We start from the raw sequence: 22,374 nt of genomic DNA on the forward strand, positions 1-22,374 counted from the left end.
GCATTTACAGCAACAACAGAAACAACATGGAAAATTGTCATTGTGTAGAAATATCCTTGCCCTACTCTACATATCCTGCTCTCCTGGTAAACAGATTTTGTTCTTTATGGCCTCATTCAGCAGTTTCTAGCAGCATCTTTTTGATTTTTTCCAGCAGTAATACCATTCTTCACAATTCTTTATGAAGGGACTATATGCGTCCACCCCCCCCCCCAACACATTTACTCATCAACCACTTTGGCCTCTTGCCTCCCATTTCTTGAACTGAACATATTGAACAGTGAGTGTATTTGGGATATGTGGTGCTTAATGTGGACTTTCCAACACTGGGTTTTATCACTGTATGCTTAATACTATTTTGACTACTCGAGTTGCCTAATATTCCAAAGCCAGTTGCTTCTATCATTCTCATCAATAAACTTGGTTTCTATTTGCACTCTATCCAGATTCTCAGCATTCCTTCCAAGCTTGTAGAAAAGCTCGGTCACTTTGTTAGTAGATCTCTTTTTAGCTGTTAGTGTGGGTTACTGGCCAGATTGGGAAGGCTAACCATTTAGCACAGGAATGAGAGAGCGCAGAAGGAAAATTTTCCTTACACTCAGAATATTTTAGTGTGAATTTGGGCTAAAGTGCAAAATAAGGTACATTTACATTGACACATTTCTTCTCTACAAGGATCCATGGCAACACACAGTTACACAATGCACCCACACGCAAACAAGGGTGGATTTGTCTATACTTCTTTCCAGATATGCAGAAAAATATTATTTTGCAAATTAAAAAGACCCCTGCTCCAAGACAGCCTGATAAGCACTGAACATGATGCATGAACTATGGAACTTTAAGAGTATCTGAGCATTTGTTAAAAGTGAGGAAAAGTAAGTTGTCCTACCTTAACAGCTTTACTATCCTGGAAGGGAAGCTCTAAACTGGGTGGTGCAGGAGGAACCATGACACAATCCTCTAAAGCTAATCTAATCTAATCCTCGTCTAATCCCAAATCCAGGATGCTTTGAGTTTTGAAGGACTCAAAATACATCAAACTAAAGAAGTCGGGGGAATTAGGATTGGAGGAAGTACTTCCTCTGATCTTAATTCATTGCACCTCATCAAGGATTCTTTACACTGAAAGTGGGGGGGGGGTAAGAACCCCTGGCATTTAGGGAGTAAAATTATGGCTGGAGGATGTATGCCAATTTTCATCACTACCCCAGATTCTACCATGTAACGTGGAAATAAACCTGTTATGGTCAGCTGAATATTACCACCCATAGTTCTGTGTTACATCATACAGCTCAGCTTCAAGGCTATGTAACAGCACACCCCAAGCCCAAGCAACTGGGGCGACTGCATCTGATGAGACTTGAAAGGTACTCCTCTGGTCTGAGACCTCAGCAGTGTCACATTACGTTTCACTAGGTGGGGGGATAGTTTATTTATTCTCCCTCCCTGCTGACTCCTCACCGACCCCCCAATTTATTGTGGGTCATTTTATTTTATTTTTTTTTAAAAGGCTAGCAAACAGCCTCCTTTTATGGACAGTTCAATATTAGCATCCATAGTTTGTGAGTCAGCCACAGGCACGATAAAAATACTATATTTTGAAAAGATTAATTGGAGTTGCCTGCTGAATCCGGAGATAAGCAAGAGACACATCAGAAGTATGCATGTGAACTGCTTTGGGATACAGAGGGCTCATATCCTGAGGCTTAATTCTACTCTAAGTTTGTAGATTACATACTCAGCCACTCATGTGGAATGAGAAATAGGTATGTTGTCTCTTATTTGTGCTTGAGAAATCCTCTCCAAGGCTGAAAAATGTCCCAGATTGGAGCCTTACTTAAATATGAAGGAAAGACCATTTGATTCCTATCTTTTTTTAAAAACAATTTACTTTCGCCATTATATCATTGGCATCCAGGAGGGGTTCATTTATGTCTGCACTCATTGGGATTCAGCTGTAGAGTCTGTTTCCAGTGCAATGGCAAATCCTATAATACGACCAGTACTAATAAAACAAAAAGTTCGTAGAACTGGGGAAAAGCAACTTTTCCCTTACCAAAGAGGATGTTCCCAGGCTTGTTTGACTCTTCTTAGAAATTAAACATTGACAACTGCATTCTCCTGAAGCACTGAAAACTCAGAAAGCGGACTGAAAGTCATCCAAGTTGGTCAGCAACGTGGAATCAGGCAAATAAACACAAGCCTTCTAATGTTGAAATTTGAGAATGGTTGCTTAGTGCAGCCCATTCTTCATCTGCATTTTTCACATTTTGTCTCTTCACAATAGATATTAATGTATTATAAGCTCTGCCTGCCTGTTTCAGATTGAAGTTTAATTTTAGTCCAGCACTACGTTTCCTGCACTATGTTTTCTATGCAATTCTGTAAAACTAATCTAATCTAATCCTAGTCTAATCCCAAATCCCGGATGCTATGAATTTTGAAGGAATCAAAATACTTCAAACTAAAGAAGTTGGGGGTGTTAAGATCTGCCTGCCTATTTCAGATTGAAGTTTCATTTTAGTCCAGAACTATGTTTCCTATAAAGGCCAGCCAAATCCCACAGGGAAGCTAACAGGCAGGCTATGACAGAGAAAGCTATCCCTTGTTTTTGATCACCACCATCTGGCAGCAAGAGGAATATTGCCTAGTCTGAACATAAACATTCTGTTTCATTGCAATAATGAGGAGCTGCTAAGTCTTGAAGTACAAGTTATTTGGCACTCCACAATTCCTTCCACCATTCCTGAAAACACAAAGTAGCTAGAGTGAGCTAAAGGGGAAAGATTCTTCTTAGAGGAAGGACATTTGGAAAGGCACTGCTTCATCATCCCCCTTCAGCTGTTTTTCAGCTCAAAATCATTCTTTCCAAATTACTTTTTCACCTGCAAGGGAAAAGACATGGAGTCTTTTTCTCACAACAGGTGGGTTCTTAGACTGCCAAATGGGAGTGGAATCTTTATTAGGTATTTGCAATCGAAAAACATTCTGACTGCTTCTGAGATCCCTCTGAGGCTGGTCACAATCACCTACCCATGATTATTCATTTACTTTTTTGGATTTATATCCTGCCCTCCCTGCAAGCAGGCTCAGAGTGGGTCACAACATCATAAAGACCACAATTTAAAATACAATAAATAACAGTTAAAATCATTTAAAAAAATAAAATCAACAGATCTCATTAAAAAGTGGAGTGGAACAAAGCAAAACAGGCAAGGGACTAGCAAGATCAGTGTTTCCCAAAGTTGTCTGGACCGCGACCCATCTAAAAAAAATTTCAAAGTTCGGGACCCACCTAATACAATAACAATATATAACGCACCCGTGCCTAACATGAAGGGAAAAAAGCAGCGTTATATTGCTGCTGCAGCATTTTCTCATTAATACATATCTTAACTATGTGAAGGACTGTTCAATTAAGAAAAAAAGAAAAACATCCAGTTATAATTGAAATTTTTACTTACTAAATATAAGATGTGATATTTCAACGAGAAGGATGTATTTGTTTCCTATTTCTTGCCATTACAGCTTTAGCGTCGACTTCGATTTTAGTCACTTTTAATCGCAATGAATTCGTTACGTCCAATTTATTTCGGTATTTAGTTTTAATATGAACCATGGCTGAAAATCCCACTTCACATAAGTATGAGGTAGTGAAGGGGAGGAGGACTTTCATGGCTTCATTAAACAGGCAGGGATAGGTGTCAGCAACTGACAGCCAGAATTTCGTTAATTGCTTGCAATTAAAGGTGTTTTTCAGTGATGTATCTTCCGATAAATCAATAAGTTCTTCACTTGCTTTTGTTGACATGACAGTTGGTATGTTGTCTTGAAACGGGTTACAAATCCAGCTCATCATGTCGAACTTTTTCATCTCTTCCCCGAAGTAGGCGTCAACGTTATTTTTCAACTCTATTAAATGAGTGGAAATTGCAGACACTACATTGATATCTGGCTGCACTTCGTTTTCTATAATGAAAGTTTCAAATGTTTCAAAACAATCATACTTGCCTTCCTCGATACATCTCTTCCACAACGTAAGTTTTTTCATGAACGCTCGAATTTTATCGTGAACTGCAAAAATGTTGGATCCGTCTGATCCTTGCAGGTACAAACTGAGTTCGTTTAACTTTGAGAAAATATCCACCATGTATGTGAGCTTGAGGATGAATTCTTCGTCCAGTAGAGATTCAAGATACTCATTTTTTCCTTCCAGGTAAACTGTAACTTCATTGCGTAATTCCGCTAATCTTGTCAGTACTTTCCCTCTGGATAACCAAGGTACCTCTGTATGCAGAAGAAGAGATTATGGAGACTACCCATCTCTTCGCACAGTTTTTGAAATAAACGTGTTTGTAAGGGTCTTGTTTTAATATAATTTACAATTTTCACAGCGGTATTTAATACTGTTTTTAAATCATCAGGCAATGGTTTTGAAACCAGTGCTTCTCTATGAAGGCTACTGTGTGTCCACGAAGCACTGGGACTTCGTTCAAGAACCCTCGTGACCACACTGCTATTTTTGCCGCACATAGCTCGAGCTCCGTCAGTGCATATGCCGACACAGTTCTTCCATTCCAAACCCTTTTCTTTTGTATAAGAATCAATTTCTTTGAAAATTTACTCAGCCGTTTCACGAATAATTGGTTTGCAGAACAAGATATCTTGTTTTGCACCACGATGCAATCTGCCTAGTTTGGTTGAAAGAGTGGATGACATTAAAGAACAAGAAACTATTAGCCCTAGAGGGATATAAAAAAATATTTGGATGGCATGCATACCTATGGCATGACAAAGTAAAGGTCAACTCGATGTTCCTGCACCATTTTGTACGGAGAAGTCTATACACAATCTGGAAGAAGTACAGAATTTATCTACAAGAAGGAACTCCTTGGTGGGTGGTTCCATATGAGGTGATAGACCCGAGAGCTGTTGATAACGAAAGACAATGTTTGACTTATAAAGAAATAACTAAAATAGAAGCATCTAAACTTAGAATAAAGACGCAAGAGGAACTATCACCGAATTACGACTGGTTCCAGTATAGACAGATCAGAGATTTGTATAACTCGGACTCTGTAAAGGGAGATATACGAATAGAGAATTCGGAACTAGAGCAGACCCTTCTTAAAGAGGACAAGAAAAGAATATCCAAGGTATACCAAGTACTGTTGAAATGGTATACTGAGGATGAGACAGTTAAAACACAAATGGTGAAATGGGCTATAAATTTTAACAAAGAGATAACAATGGAGGCATGGGAATACTTGTGGAAGACTACAATGAAGACAACGACATGTACAAATATTAAAGAGAATATCTATAAAATGATTTATCGTTGGTACATGACACCAAAGAAGATTGCGCTAGGGAATTTGAACACTTCTAATAAATGCTGGAAATGTAGGAAGCATGAGGGCTCCCTCTATCATATGTGGTGGTCGTGTGAGGTAGCTAGGCAGTACTGGGGGGAAATAATAAGAGAAATGAGTGAAATTTTACAATTTCAAATAAATAAGAACCCAGAACTCCTGCTACTAAACTTGGGAATGGAGGGAATTCCAGCCCATCATAGGACGTTGATATTTTATATGACAGCAGCAGCTAGACTTTTGTATGCGCAAAAATGGAAAGTACAAGAAGTGCCAACTATTGAAGATTGGACCTACAAATTGCTGTACATGGCAGAAATGGACAAGATGACAAGAAAACTGAGAAATCTGGACTCAGGGCAGTTTAACACAGATTGGGAGAAGCTGAAACAATATCTGGAGAAGAAATGGGAGGTGGGAGGAAAACTGTGGCAGTTTGAGAACTACTGAAGTATAATAAAATGTAGAGGGGGGTGACTTTACCGGGGGGGGGAAGAGATAAATGTGAATTTATAAGCAGTTAGATTAACAGATTGATATATATATAGATATATATTGGTTAATAAATAGAATATTGATAGAAAATAATTAAGGATAAGGATTAAATATACGGATTGAGTAATCAACAATATTTTCTTTCTTTGATAAGATTTGTATAATGCACCAAACTGAATGTATAGACGAGTCAAATTGATTGACTATGTGACGAGAGTTATATAGAATTACCATAAAAAGATAGAATGAGTAATACATAGAGAATAAGTCAAATTGTTTGATTTAAATGTGTAAGATTTTTATGGTTTATGATATATAGGTTTATGATATATAGAAATATTCAAAATTGGAAAATGGGATAAATTGTTTATCCAAGATGGAAACAAAGACTTACAGTTTGGGTATACAATAAGAAAAGTAGTTAAGGATGTACTGCTTAGTATAATGGAGAATATGTATTTGTTTTAGATAGAGAAATTTAATAGAAGTAAGGGAAAAGGGACAAAGGGTTGGAAAACTGTTGGAAGTCAACAAAAGGGGGGGAAAGGGAGGGGGTTAGAAATGAAAAATTTGGGGAAAATTGAATGTAAATGTAAAAATAACGGATTCTAACCCAATAAAAATTTTTTCAAAAAAAAAAAAAGATATCTTGTTTTGCCATATATAACGCACGAAAACATGTAACTGAGATAGGCTTTGCACATCGGTAGACTCATCCAGTTGTAGTGTAAAATATTTACTACCAACTACTCTATGGATTAACTCATCCTCTGCCCATTCGGACATCTCGTCAATTCTTCGTGCAACAGTATTATTGGAAAGTGGTATACGTTCGATTTCCTTTACTTCTTTTTCTCCAAACATTACTCCAACAGCATCTTTAATCAATGGCAACACTAAATTCTCGCCAATGGTATGAGGTTTACCTGCTCTGGCAATTCTTAAGCTAATAAGATATGAGGCATAAGTAGCATTTTCATTAATATTTATGAAATGTGAAACAATATTCTTTGAAGATTTCATATCCAATAATTTTCTTTGAAAAAAATCCACTGGCTTATTTTTTAAATGGGAATGTTTCGTTTCTATATGATGTGTCAACTTACTTGGACACATACTTTCGTTCGCCAATATTTCGCAGCAAATAACGCATTGAGGGCGTGGATCCACCGTATCTTGATTCCACGTGAATCCTAGTTTCAGGTATTCGACATCATATTTTCTCACAACTTTTCGACGTTTTGTTTCATGTGAACTTGTAGAGGGAGCTAGTAGGTCAGGCTCAGTGTCACTTTTATCATCCGAAATAACATCTTCTATTTTTTTATCCCTCTGTACACAATCTGCTGCTGGCGGCATACTTTTTGCTATCCGTTTCAACCACTTGTCCATTATTTAGTTTTAAGAAGATAATAAACACACAATATGCGACGACGAATACTACAGTGACAACTGACGCTCGGGCTCATGAGTCGCCTTCGGCTGCCCCGCCCCCACCCCGCGCCCATGACGAACGATCACACTCCGCGCCACGCCACGAGAAATTAAATTATTAGTAACCATTCGGCTGCCGGCCGAATGACACGGCCCGGCCAACGTGTTGTGATTGTCGCCCTATCAGTTTCAGGGCCCACCCAATATCCGCTCGCGACCCACCAGTGGGTCCCGACCCATACTTTGGGAAACAGCGAGCAAGATAGTTTGCCAGCTCCTCAGCCACACTCATAGGCCGGGCAGAACATCTCTGTTTTACAGGCCTGGCAGAACTGTAATAATTCCTGCAGGGCCCAGGTCTCAATTGGGAGAACGTTCCACCAAGCTGGAGCCAGAACCGAAAAGGCCCTAGCTGAGGCCAAGTGAACATCCTTGGGGCCAAGGAACACCAGCAGATGTTGGTCTACCAACACCCTCCGGGGAACATACAGGGAGAGATGGTCCCGAAGATATGCAGGTCCCAGTCCGTTAAGGGCCTTAAAGGTTAACACCAATACCTTTAACTTGACCCGGAATTCAACTGGGAGTCAATGCAGCTGGTGCAGTACAGGTCAAATATGTGTCCTAAATGGGGTTCCCATGAGGACATGCACAACTGCATTCTGGACCAGTTGCAATTTACGGGTCATTTTCAAGGGTAGCCCTGCGTAGAGTGAATTACAGTAGTCCAATCTGGAGGTGACCGTTGCATGGATCACTGTAGCTAGGTCATGGGCGGAGAGGTAGGGAGCAAGTTGCCTGACCTGCCGCAGATAGAAAAACACAGTTCTGGCAGCCAATGAGACCATTGACAAGGAGGCATTGAGAATCATACCCAGGCTCCTCACCTTCAACGCAGGCATCAAAAGTGCCCCATTTAAGGTGGGGAGCCGGATATCCCAAGCTCAACAACCCCTGACCCAGATACAGGACCTCCATCTTCACAGGATTCAACTTCAGCTGACTCTGCTTCATCCATACAGTCCATGGCGGCACTGGGACTCTCCCAATTTGTTTCAGCTCTCACGCATCAAGTGGGCCACATGCTACATTTGATCTTTGGGATGGGGATTCAGGTGGACCTTGATATCATTGAAGTGGTGCCATGGTCGGACCACTTTGTCCTGAAGGCTCATCTGGGAGCACCAGTGCCCTCCTGCATAGACGGTGAGCTAATTTATGCTCACCTGCAGAGACTAATGGATCCAACTGGTTTCCAGAATGTTCTGTGGGCTCTGATGCCCCCTGGCAGTTCGTTAGATGAGCTGGTGGGGGACTAGCACGACTGTCTCTCTGAAGTCTTCGATGTTATAGCCCCCTGTTGCCCTCTCCGTTCCTGTACTGGACTGGCTCCCTGGTATACGGAGGAGCTACGTCAGATGAAGCGAGAGCTGAGATGGCTAGCGTGAGTGTCGCGGTGGAGTCAGGATGAAGAGGCGAGATCATCTTATAGAGTGTTTATGAAAGCCTATGAGGTGGCTGTGAAGGTGGCGAAGAAGGATTTCTACACTGTCTCCATAGCATCTGCAAGCTCACACCCAGCAAAATTGTTCCAAGTAGTTTGGTCCTTGGTCTCCCTTTCTCAGGGAGACCAAATTAGAAATTCGGTTATTAGCCGTGAGGCCTTTGAAAGCTTTTTTGCAGATAAAATCTTGTCCCTCCATTGTGACCTACTGGCCATGGTTGATACAGTAAGGGAACTGGAGGCCCCTTGGCCAACTTCTGGTCCATCCCTGGATTGCTTCAGTTTGGTTTCCCAGGACGAGGCTGACAGGATCCTGTGGCTGGTGAGGCCTACCACATGCTCCCTGAACCCCTGCATCTCGTGGCTAGAAAAGGCCAGCGCGGATGCGCTGAGGGCCCCATTGAAGATTATTATTAACTTAACTTTGAGCTCTCGGGTTTTTCCTGGGGCACTTAAGGAAGCTGTGGTGAAGCCACTCCTGAGGGAGGGAGGGAGGGCTATAAATCAAATAAATAATAACAATAACTGGGAGTGTTGTGTCTACACTGGACGACAGAACTTGCTGATTTCATTGCTGTGGCACATTGAGATGATATTTCATTGAGGTTCCCTACTGTGATTATAAGAATATTTCCTTCGGTGGTTTCAGCCAATTCACATCACATCAACATCCCATCAGCATGTGTGAAAAGTTAAGATCTTTTCCCACAATGTGCATCTTTCTAATTCCTCTTACACCAAATCTTATCAACCATTTTACTGCTCAAGATCCTTTTTTGCCTCTTCACATATCCTTGCTTCTCCCCACCATATTTGTAAACCACTTAATATTTGTAAACCATTTATTTGATATTAAAGAATCTTACTCAAATCTTACTTGTCAATTCTAGCAAACCCATAAATACAGAAATGCACACACAAGAACCCTAGAAAAGTCCCCTGACGTCCACACTTGGCAGATGTCAAGAATTACTAAAGCCCTGGAAATGCCTTCTCTGTGATCACTAAATTCAGGGACCACAGAAGTGCATGTCTATGGCAGTTCTCCCACCCCTACCCTGCCGATGTTTACTATCCAAATACTTTTGTGGACAATGGGGAGGGGGGTGGGGAAGGAAAAATACGCAACTCCCCCACAGATGCTCACTGGAAGTACCGTTATAGTGATTTAATTCAACAAGCACTTAGGGGAAGAGGCAGGATTTCACAATTAACTCTATTTTTTTCTCTTTTATGAAGTGTGTGTTTGGGTAATGTAATTTTCCCATTGGTAACTGGTTTTTCTCACTGATTGCCTATCTCATCAGTTTTGGTGTGCTTGTTAGCACTTTTTATCTTTTCTTCTCTGAAGCCCATAGGCAGTTTCCCCCCCCCCCCTCCATATTTAAACCTTATTGACAAGACTTGCTAAGATTCTACCTTGTGTGCAACAACGAGGACACCTAAAGGCAGAGCTCTGTGTCACATTACAGGGCCATGTTATATATACTGTATTATATATACTGTATTACATTTATACTGTTCTCTCTTTTCACAAACAAATCAGCTGCATCAAGAATCACTATCTTATTTTCTCTCTATCAAACAGAAAAATAAATCAGCACAAACATTTGGGGATGGTGTACATAGCATCACAGGGAATAGGCTGGCATTTCCAGTTCTCATTCCATAACTTTCCTTTTTAAAATCTTGGTCTGGGGCTTAGGCTTGGATCCTGCCTATAGTTTCCATTGATGGAAGGAAGCATGCCTTCTCCCCTCAGTCCAAAGTGCCCCCTAAATTGTTATTCTTGGGGGATGGGGAAGTCAGAGCACTGCTGTGAGAGGGAGGAATCAGCAAAAAATGTTCCCTCCTGGACACAAGGAAACTTGAGGTGAAATCTGTCCCTTTCACTGTATACTTATTTATTTAAAGCATTTATATGCTACCTTGCTACCCATGTAGGGTCTTGAAAGCATTTTTTAAAATTTAAAACAACTTTTAAAAACAATTTAAATGTAAAACAACATTAAAAGTAATATTAAAATCACTCAGTATAAACACACACAAACACCCAATGCAAAGAACAGGGAGGAGGACCAATAAAACTTATTGCCAAACAAAACAAAAAGTCTTCATCTGCTGGCAAAAGACAGCAATAGAAGGGGACAGATGTGTCTCCCTGGGGAGGGGATTCCAAAGTTTTGGCATCATGACTGAAAAGGCCTTTTCTTGGGTTGCCCCACATCTAGCCTAAGATGGCAGGAGACACACAAAATTGGGCCTCTGAAGATGACCAGAGTGAACAGGGAGGTTCATATGAGAGAAGGTGGTCCTCAAGGTATGCTGATCCCAAGCCAAAGGGCTTTATCAAGACTAGCACCTTGAACTGGGCCTGGAAGCAAACTGGGAGCCAACAGAGATGGAACAAGACTGGGGTGATATGGTGCATTTGACCCACTCCAGACAGCATTCTGGCATAACATTCTGACCAACTATAGCTTCTGGACAATCTTCAAGGCTTAAGTAGATAGGTTATGAACTGTTCTTTTAAATCTCTCTCATGTGCGCTCACATGAGCATGCACATACACACTCCAGATGCTTTCCCATAGATTAATACAAAAGCCCTCAGTCTATAGAATGTATGGAGAGTCTTTAGTTTGAGTGCAAAAGCATAAGAAAAAAAGCACCTAATTATTTTCTCCAGAATAAACCTACTAATATTGGTATATTCCTGGGTACATAAGATGCCTTGCTTCAAGAAAGTGGTAAGCACAGTATTGTAATAATGCAAAGCAGGTATTTACCAAAAAGCATTAGACATTTGCAAAAAAAAAAAATTGTCCCTTGAAACTAATTATTATTTCTAGATTAATAGTACAAATCAAATATTTACAAAGCAATAAACTCTCTCCCAATTTTGGAAAACATGTTTCTAGTTCCTGTTCTAGTTCTAGTTCCTGTTTTTGTTCTAACTATAGTGTTATTCATGGTATCTACAGATCCTTTTTTCCTACTGGAAGCTCAGATCTCAGAAATGGTATTTTCTGAGTATAGTTTTCATTTCCATTGGGTTTATCAGTTACAGAATCAGGCAGTTTTTTAGCTGATGAAAACTGAAACTGGCCTAAGCCACACCTGTTTATATGATACACATAGTAAAGATGTACTTTTTCCACATTTTCAGAATGGTCTTTGAAGCTAGTTTACAATGAAAATATGGGGGGAAAAACCTTATCCACCTGTTATCCCATCTTATTGCTAAAACTTACCTTTCTCACATCTGAGCTCTTTGGTTCTGTTGTCCAAGTGATAATTCTAGAAACAGCAAGTTTTGCCTCGCTGGAGTTCACAAAATCTGCTGGGTCCATCTGTCTGGCCAAGGATTCAATGTACTTGAGGATTGCCACTTTTACCTAAAACAAGCAGAATACTTGCGTAACTAAGGAATAACGATATAAAATCTTTCTCACTCTCACATACAGTAGCTTATGAATCAATGCTTGCTATAGGAAAGTCATCAGCAGATTTTCTGAATGTCCTTAAAATAAGCATCAGAACAAAAGCACATACCCCATTTAAAAAAAATCAATTACTGTAGTGCCTTTTGTGATCTGAGAACTGCTTATGCTTCAGAACAAAGACTTTCCTCACCTTAAGATTTGGCGTTTGGGTTTGATCTACAATAAACCTCATTAGGATATTAAACTGCTGGTCAAATGGAAAAGAATCCCTATGGGAGGAAAAGAAAAAAATAACATATTTTATTACTATTTACAGGATTTACACACAACTTCACATATAGATACAGTACATAATCAACCTCTTCCCTATTTCCAGTACATCAAGTAATGAAGAACTCTCTCTCTCTCCCAAACAGGTTAGGATTTCCTACTCTCTGAAAGCACAACTGTAGCACCCCTTTAGAGTCTTCTGCAAATTACTCTGAATTGCATGTTGCTATGGGTTTGAATTGTAAACTGCTTTGGGAACCAAATGGGCTGAAAAGCAGAGCATAAATCTGTAAAATAAATATACACTCGTTTGAACATATGTACATGCAGAACACAGTCCACTATGCACAGATACAGGTAATGCTTTATTGCTTCAGTGGTACTTTTATGTAACTTCTTGAAAGGAAGAAAGTGACATGAACAGCATCTATTGAACTATGCAATCTCAGCAAATATCCTAGCTATTGGCTGATGAAAAACTGGCATGACTCCTAAAGAGATTAGAATCATAGGCTTTGATCCTGCAGAACATTTCTGCTGATGAAATGGATTTCCATCTGTGGAGTGGACCTTTCTCAAAATGCTGGTCCTGGAAGACCAAAGACAGCCAGGGGAAGGGAAGTCAGAGCTCTGAATGGGAGGGGGGAAAAATCACTGAAAATCGCCCTGTCCCCCTTAATCCTCTGTGGTATCTCATCCATAATCTTAACTGTTGAAAGCCCAAAACCAACTTTTAGATTGGGTGAAATTTAAAATCACCATTTTAGGTGAATAAGTGTGCAAATCATCTGTTGCTGTTCATAGGCAGTCTACCTTGTTACATCCAGAGCTTTCTGCACTTTTGCCTGTACTGATCCCAACAAGTCAGCTCCCATCTTCTTGAGTAACTGTGTCAGGAGGACAAAAAGCCAGTCTTGCAAATCATCCTTGTGAATAATTATGAAGTCTACCAGGGTTTCAAGAAACATGCTGAAAACCTGTAAATGGTACAGAGATCAAAGGGCAGGGGGAGAAGATGGTTCAAAGATGATGTATAAATGATTAAAGGAAAAGGTTTCTGAAATCTACTTAAATAAGTATGTTTTTAGAGCCCACGTTAGAACTGTAAATTTCCATACTAAATAGATAAAAGAGGTGAGGCCGGGGAGGAGGAAGGAGAATACACTTACTCTCTGTTGTGAATTCCACCGCAAAGCAGGCCATGCAACAAAACAAACCATTCATTAGTACATAAACACAAATAATTGAAAGTAACTCCTCTAGGATACCACCCACCCACACACCACAGTGGTTAAATTTTTTTTAAAAAAAAAACTTGCATATTTCCTCACTCATGCATATTTCCTCACTCATACTGAACCATCTTTCAACACACCACATTGTTACATACTAGGAATATATCTTTTCTACCTTAGATAATGTTCTGTTTGCATAATACTCATTTAAGGAACTTCCCTATTTATCACTGACTATAAGTACTGAACCACTACTTAACAACTACTACTAAAATATCCTGGCCTTGTTTGCAGTAGAGTTATTGATTGACTGACTAAATTTATAATCCATCTTCTTTCACTAAGAAACTCTAGGAATAAATAGTTCACCCAAAGCAAAATCTACCTCAAAACATAAATAAGCCATCAAGGCACTGAGAGAAAGAAAGTTTTAATAACAGTATAATAATATAGTACTATCAAATTTTGTTAAAAGTGTATCTTAAAGATATGTTTAAGGTTTTACCTTGCTGTGAGGGTCTGCAAACATGCGTGTGAATATTTCACATAGCCTTTTCAATTCCACTCGGCTGAAACACACACAAAAAAGAGATTACTTTAGAAAGGACGTATGATATATGGAAAATATGGGAAGGAAATCTTTTGTGCAGCCACAATGCTTGCAATGCCAACAAACACAATTATTAAAATATGACATCTCTTCCTATTATTATTATTTTTATTATTTATTATTATTATTATTATTATCATATTACACTTCTAGACCGCCCTCCCTGTCAGACAGTCTCAGGGCAGTGTAGCAACATACAGTGTAACAACATACGATAAAGATTAAAAACATTATAAAAACATTAAAACATTATTCCACTACGCCAGTGAGCACAAACTGTATTGCACTGTATTCAGATACACTGTCACGTAACCTATCTGAAACTGACTCTGTTTAGACATTGCTTAACTGATTTCCCCTCAAAAATAGCAAAAAAGACACATTTGATTTGTGCTAATTTTATATATGGGTTGAAAACGGGGTGAAGCCCACTGCCTTGCTGGAAGCCTTCCTGTGCCTTGCATACTCCTCTACCTATAACCAGCCACTACCTGAGTTGCTATTACTGAGCTACCGAAAATAATGTTTGTCAAGCGAGTTGTCCAACAAAAAAATCTTTTTTTCTCAATTAAATGATCTGATTGGTTAATGTAGACAACTGTGCAACATCCTCAAGATTTACAACCCTAACTTACAAAATACAATTTTTTGTTCTCTTACCTTTCAAGCTTCACTGAAAGAACTTCAATCAGAAACTTGCTTACTGTTTTCATGAATATAAGGTACAGTTTTTCTGTACTACTTATTTTATACTGAAAGTCTCTATAGACATGGAAATTCCTCAAACACCTAAGCATCATAATCATATAAATAATACAGAAGGCCTGTTTCCACTAGCTCATTCTATTCCCCATCCTAGATTGCTTGACTATAGTTACACAGCTAACAGAAGTCCTAGAAACACAGATCTGAGGAGTCCCATTGGAAATCCCATTTCTTCCCAGCCCACTTTAATACACATGACAGATGACCTGGATTATAATTTGGTTTATGTAATTCCAGGAACGAGTAGCAAAATAATCCAGGCGGATCAAGAAAACCACACTCAACAAATTAAGCCAAAACTCACTACCTGGTCAATTTTAAAACTACAAACCTTCATTAGCTTCCCCACCCTTAGATTATTTCTCTCCTAACTATATTAAAACAATCACCTCAATGTCCTCTGGCTCTTTAGCAAGTTCTGCAGGCCTATTAGCCCCTCTTTCCGCTCAGACCAGTTGGAACTAGCACAGTGGTTTAAGACCTCGGCCACATCCTCTGTCTGTCGTAGGTAGTGTGGGATTCCTCCATTTCTGGACCCATAAGAACGTTCTGAACAAGCACTCGAGGCATCACTGTTTGCATCATCATCAGAATACATCCCATACGGCTCATATCTTCGTCTCACTGGCTTTTTCTGGGGAAAGAAAATAAACCCGGAACTTAATAATTTTACATGATTTAATTGATGCAAAAGCTACATACTGACCAAGAAACACAATGGACATTACGACATGAGAGTTTCACAACTGAAGTATATCAGGGTCCTCACTGAAGACTGACACAGGCTCTAAATGGACCAGATAAATGAATAGCTACATCAGACAAAGCCTAATGGAAGAGCATATTGCTTTGACTGAAAACTGCTATTTCTTTACTGTACAATCTGCAAATGAGATAATTCCATTAAATAATTCATTTATGTTAAAACGGATTCTTAAGTAATTACATCATAAATAATAAAGTTAATGCAGTCATACAAGTGGGAGAGGTGAGCACTTTATAGTGTTGGCACTACTGAAAAGATTGCCAAGCTCAAATCCAAAGAAGAGCATTCAACTTTGCCAACACAAGCATGAACTGAAAGTCTTTTACAATCTTCATTAGAATATTTACTAGGGGTGTGCATTCCAGAATTCCTGTAGAGAAAATACACATGAAAATTGCTGTTTCAAGTCGGTTACAAAAATCTGGGATTCTCAGGCATTATGAAAAACATCCCCTTGAAAAATCCATGGAGTTTTTTGTGTTCGGGTGCTTACTAGCAGCAGCAAAAGCAGCAGCAACAGGCATCTTGTTTTTCTTTGATTTGCTGAATTTTCCAGACAGTGGCCTGGGGAGAGCAGCTCCTGACTAGAGGTTGGCACGAAGAGCAATACTGACAAAAAAAAGCCACGAACAGCCAGATCAGCTGTTCGTGAGGCCCCATTCCTGACGAACATGTGTTCATTCCAAGTTCTGTTCGTGGTGTTCATCTGCCGTTAGTCAAGCCAGACAGTCTGGCGCCTTTCAGTCAATTCCTTTGGCAACAGTAGGCACGGACTTTCTGAACTCCTGTTGCCCTGGAAACCCCAATCTAAGCCCAGGGGCACTTCATCTGGACTCAGCTGCTTGTCAGGGAAAACCCTGATAAGGGCTGATTGCAGCCTGCTGGGGTTTAAATTTCTCTCTCCCTGCTGCTGCGCAGCGCAGGAAGAGGGACACTTTAATTCCCCACTCAGCTGCTTGTCAGGGAACTCTGACAAGCAGCTGACTGCAGCCTGCCAGGATGAAATGCCCTTCTCCCTGCTGCTGCACAGCAGCTGGGAGAGGGGTACTTCACCCCCGACTCAGTCGCTTGTCAGGGGTTTCCTGACAAAGTCTCCCGCTCCTCCCTCCAGCTGGCTGGAAGGAGGGAGACTTTGAATGGAAGGAGGTTCCCCATGCCGTTTGCAAAGGGCGCAGGGAACCTTCTTCCCTTCAGAGTCTCCCCTCCCTCCCTCGTGGGGGACCTTCTTCCCTTCAGAGTCTCCCCCCTCCCTCTAGCCAGCTGGAAGGAGGGAGACTTTGAATGGAAGGAAGTTCCCCATGCCGTTTGCAAAGGGTGCAGGGAACCTTCTTCCCTTCAGAGTCTCCCCTCCCTCCCTCCAGCCAGCTGGAAGGAGGGAGACTTTGAAGGGAAGGAGGTTCCCCACGCCGTTTGCAAAGGGTGCAGGGAACCTTCTTCCCTTCAGTCTCCCCCCCTCCCTCCAGCTGGCTGGAAGGAGGGAGACTTTGAAGGGAAGGAGGTTCTCCATGCCGTTTGCAAAGGGCGCAGGGAACCTTCTTCCCTTCTGAGTCTCCCCCCCTCCCTTGAGCCAGCTGGAAGGAGGGAGACTTTGAAAGGAAGGAGGTTCCCCACGCCATTTGCAAATGGTATGGGGAACCTTCTTCCCTTCAGAGTCTCCACTCCCTCCCTCCAGCCAGCTGGAAGGAGGGAGACTTGGAAAGAAGGTTCTCCACGCCGTTTGCAAACGGCGCAGGGAACTTTCTTCCCTTCCAAGTCTCTCCCCTCCCTCCCACGAACAGCCAACCATGAACATGTTCGTGAACAAGGTCATGTTCGTGGCTGTTTATGATTCCCTGTTCGTGGATGGCAATGAACAACGAACATTGTGTTTGATTTTTTTCCTGTTCGTGCCCACCTCTACTCCTGACTTGCACAAGCCAGGTGCAGCTGCAGTTCTGGCTCACTCCTTCCCCTTCTCTCCCTCCTTTGTGAAAGCACAGCCCTTTTTTTCTTTGAAAGTATGATAGCTGGGGCACTTTGTTCAGGGGACACAGAATTGGATCCCTAGGTCTAATTTGCTTGAAACTTGATTCTTTAGTGGACAGGTAGTACTACCTCTGCTGCAATTTTGGTGTCATTTGGTTGAAAAACAGCCACTCAAGCCTCCCCTTGAAAAGGTTGCCCACAGGAAATAATGGCAGAGCTGCAGTTGTACTTCTCCATTTTGTAAAAGGAAACAAACAGACCACAACAATGCAGTATGGCAAACAAAGAGTTTTAAGTGGAAAGAGAATCATTTTTAATTGCTGCTGGCTGACACTCTCCTGCTAGGCTGCCACTTGCCCCCCCCCCCCTCACCGCGCCAGGAATCAGTAGAAAGAAGTGTGTCTGTGATGAAAGGCACCTACATTGGGGAGGGGTCTGTAAAATCCTGGTTCATCACTCTGCTTGAAACTTCGGAGATCTTTAGATTAGGCAGAGAACTATGTTCTGTGCAAATCTGGTGCTATTATCTTTAAAAACAGCTGGCCCAGCCCTCAAATACATTCCCCATTGAAAATGAATGTCCTGAAAATATGGAACCTAAAAAACACTCAGACTTGAATCCTGAATTGGTAATGTCCTACCTGAAAACCAGCAATCAAGCGTTCCCCCTCCCCGAATCTCAGATCTGAAATTATAACAATTTTTTTTCTGAACATACCCCTAGTATTAACCTTTTTTATGTTTGGCTTTCAGGAAAAATGTAATGGTTCTAGTATGTCTAAGACCCAAACTACTTTGATATTCCTCATAATTTTTACTTCTTCTTATTATTATTATTATTAACAACAACAACAAACAACTGCTCTTATATTCTACTCTTCTAGACAGATTAGTGCCCCACTCAGAGTGGTGAACAAGTTAGTGCTATTATTATCCCCACAATACAGGTGGGGAGCTCGGGCTGAGAGGAGTGACTTACCCAAAGCCATCTACTGAGTTCATGGCTATAGTGGGATTCAAACCAGCAAAGTGTTGATTTGCAGCCAAACTACTTAATTGCTGTGCTACAGCAGCTCTTTTGGGGCATCATCAAGATTATCACATAAAGTAAACATTGGATAGTTGTTGATAAATTACCATGCTATAAAATAAAGCCTAGAAATGAACTGTTGTGCAACATCAAAGAATCACTATGTATTTCCATTCTGTCTTGTCTGCTCGTTAATGTCCTCCCCACAAGCTCTGCTCTTTGTGTCCCTGCCATCAGAGGTAGGACAAGTGATAACCAGAGACAGAGCTTTTTCAGTGGTGGCACCTCACATGTAGAATGTCTTTCCCCTTGAGGCTTGGCTGGTAGCTATGCTACTTTCTTTTAGGTGCCAGGCAAAAACATTTCTGTTTATCCAAGCTTTTATTTAAAGGTTATTTTTTTAAAAAAAAATCAGGGCACAATTGCTGTAAGGAAAGACAAACTCTGGAATCGGTTACTCAAACTTTAAAAAAATAATAATACTCTAGTCCTCATAGAAGAGAAAAAGGGCAGGAAAGGGTGGTTAGATTTTATCTAGACAAAGACTGGTGATGAGGGCACAGGACTTTAGTGCCTAGAACAGTGCTGTAGCCATCTTATATTTCCTTGACCCTATAATATTATCAGTCATCTAGTGTCAATTTTCTTTTGTTTTCTATCCTTCATTCTCTTCTGCCTCTTCATAACTTGTCAAAAAATCTAAATAGTAAGAAAGCAAAGAGTATCTGGTTGCAGATACAATCATAGATTCAGAAGATTTTGAAGATTAAAATCCAGTTGAAACCAGAGATTTTTTGTTGGGAATAATGGGCAGCCAGTTGGAAAGAAGCTTTGGAACTTTTTTATATTTGATTATGGCAGCAAGAGCACTATATGCACAGAAGTGGAAAACTCCAACATTGCCTACAGTGGAGGAATGGTGGATAAAAGTGTTGGAGGTTGCATCAATGGCAAAACTAACTTTACTGATTAGCAAAAAGACATTAGTTACATTTTTGACTGAATGGAAACCGTTTACAGACTTTTTACATGAAATGGATAACAAGGACTTGATGACATCTGATTTATGGATTAAGAATCATGAACAATAGAAAAAAGAGGACTCTTATGTGCAACTTAGAATAAGTGAGACTCTGAAAATGATCTATATTTGTGGCAGAGAAAATTGGAACTCAATCTGTAGTTTAGTTTAAGGGTTTCTTTTTTTTTCTTTTTTCACTTATGTACTGTTAGTGTGTCTTCTTTTTAGAATGTTGTTTTTTATCTTCTATGTTTGTTGTCTATAGCTTTTATGTTATTGTTTATAGTTTAAATAAAGAAAAATTCCATTTAAAAAATCAAAAGTTTGAAAACCTACACTTTAAAAAGTGTAAAAGCACATATACTTAGTCCCAGGGCTTTTTTTCAGCAGGAACGCGGTGGAACAGAGTTCCGGAACCTCTTGAAAATGGTCACATGGCTGGTGGCCCCGCCCCCTGATCTCCAGACAGAGGGGAGTTTAGATTGCCCTCCGCACCGTGCGTTTTCTCCGAGGGCAACCCACTGAGTTCCACCACCTCTTTTCCCAGAAAAAAAGCCCTGCTTAGTCCACTGCAAAATTTGTGGTTTCTCGGTTCAATACTTTGATTTTTAAGAGGCACAAAGAACACTCCGACTATTACTGTTCTTAAATTCATTTATACAGCATGATATAATTCCAGACATGAGCTTTCATGTATTTATAACAAGGAAAGTAAAAAACTTGGAAAGTTAAAAAAAGAAAGAAAATGAAAAAGGAAAGAAAGTCAAGATAGCACTAGTACCTTGCTCCTGGAGTCTCCTAAGAGCTGTATGCAGGAAAATATTGATGGGTGGGAGAAAGCATAAAGAATTATGTCAGAAGCTTATGCAGGGATTGTTCTTGCAACAAAAAACATACAAGCAGATGTGCCTTAGCAAATTAAAAATACAATTCAGCCAGTTTTCCTTCAAGCAACATAAAATTAAAATGGCAGAGCATGACATCAGACTGGTTATTCTTCTTCTCCTGCTGCAAACAATGCCCTTTTGGGGAGAGCTCTTGCACAGACATGTGTTTAGCATTCTGTTTTCACTAACACCGACAGCTCTCTCCCCCCCATCTTGTGGCACAACGACACTTCCATAACGTTTTGGAAGAAGAACCTCCTCAGTACTGTCTCTGAGCTACTCTTTCTCCTGAGGGTGACATTCAAAGACAGGTCTGCAGACGTCACATCCAAGACTAGCATAATACTATATGACCTCAAATAACTAAACTCAAATTAATAAATTAATTTCTTTGTGCCTAAAATTGGTCAAACACACAATCATTTCCAAGTCCCTCTTTCACAGGCAAGTATCTCACTTTCCCTCCTCCACATCTGAAATCTATCTCCAAGTTTTCCCATGTTTCCCTGTGACCAGTAGAGCAACAAGATTTTGCTGGACACATCAATTTCAGATTTGTTATTTCGGTCCACAGTGTGCTTTTTTGAAAGAGGTTAAAAAATAAACAGGTTTCTGGAGACAGAACTTGACTTGTAGAATTTTGGTTGAGATCTTGTTCCGTGGGATGAAATATTTTTGGAATAATGCCTCTATTCCACAAATACGGTGGGAAAGAATGCTCCTTCTGTGAACAAGGCAGCTAGATAGCATATTTTCAGCAAGAGAGGGGAGAAGGCAGGAACTCGCTACAATGTAAAAGGGGTGTCTAAAAAGCCAACAGCAAAAAGAAACTAATGGCAGAGAGGATCATACTGAATAATTGAGGGCCACTTCACACATTACATTTTTGGGCACTCTTAAGAGGTTTTAAGTGCATATTTTAAAATTAATTGTAAATGTAATAATCTTTCAGATAAATCTACTGGGGAGCCTTGACTGGCTGCAACTAAAGGTGGGGGTGTGCAATCCAGTATTTATGAATTGACAAAATAGCCAGATTTATGCTAATTTGGCTTAATCCAGCTATGCCGGAAAACACTGGAGAATCTCAGATTGGATCTGAGGAGCTGAAGCGATGCTAGCAGGGGACAGAGCAGAAGCCACTGCGCGAGAGAGGGCAGCAGTGTGAAGTGGAGGCAAGCTTTGCGCCGCAGCAAGCGAGTGGGCAGGAGGAAGCAGGCAGAGTGGATTCCCATCCCACTTCTCCACTCCTGCCTGAGCTCCAAAAGGGTGCTGCAAGCCACTGCTGGCCGCCTTTTAGACTCCAGATTCTGGCAAGCCTCGTCTTCACCTCGCTTCAATTTGGGATTCTGTTATTTGAGACTAGAGTTCTTTAGTTTTACATTGGTTCCCTTTGGTTCTGTTGGGCTTTGTTGGTTCAGCTTGCATTGGGAGTGGGACTTACATTTGGGACTGGTTTTTGGCCAGAGGTTACCTTTGTTTAAGGTTTCTTTGCCCTGGAAAGCCTTGGAAATATTTCCCCCATAGAAAACAATGGAGAGTGGCTGAGGGCACCTTATTCATGGGCCTATA

The 22,374-nt window shown here is 40.6% G+C and overlaps 1 protein-coding gene across 1 annotated transcript in view; it reads right to left on the bottom strand.

Moving 5' to 3' along the window:
- CLASP1 (cytoplasmic linker associated protein 1) overlaps positions 1 to 22,374 on the bottom strand; it is a 252,409-nt gene that overhangs the window by 58,927 nt on the left and 171,108 nt on the right. The window contains exons 25-30 of the mRNA XM_054969847.1: positions 20,697 to 20,720; positions 15,523 to 15,767; positions 14,264 to 14,327; positions 13,337 to 13,500; positions 12,444 to 12,522; positions 12,062 to 12,205 (exon numbers count right to left, since the gene is read on the bottom strand). Of these exons, the coding sequence (XP_054825822.1) occupies positions 12,062 to 12,205; positions 12,444 to 12,522; positions 13,337 to 13,500; positions 14,264 to 14,327; positions 15,523 to 15,767; positions 20,697 to 20,720 (720 nt within the window). The remainder of the gene's footprint in view (positions 1 to 12,061; positions 12,206 to 12,443; positions 12,523 to 13,336; positions 13,501 to 14,263; positions 14,328 to 15,522; positions 15,768 to 20,696; positions 20,721 to 22,374) is intronic.

Source organism: Eublepharis macularius, chromosome 2 (assembly GCF_028583425.1).
Source record: "Eublepharis macularius isolate TG4126 chromosome 2, MPM_Emac_v1.0, whole genome shotgun sequence".
NCBI classification, from domain to species: Eukaryota; Metazoa; Chordata; class Lepidosauria; order Squamata; family Eublepharidae; genus Eublepharis; species Eublepharis macularius.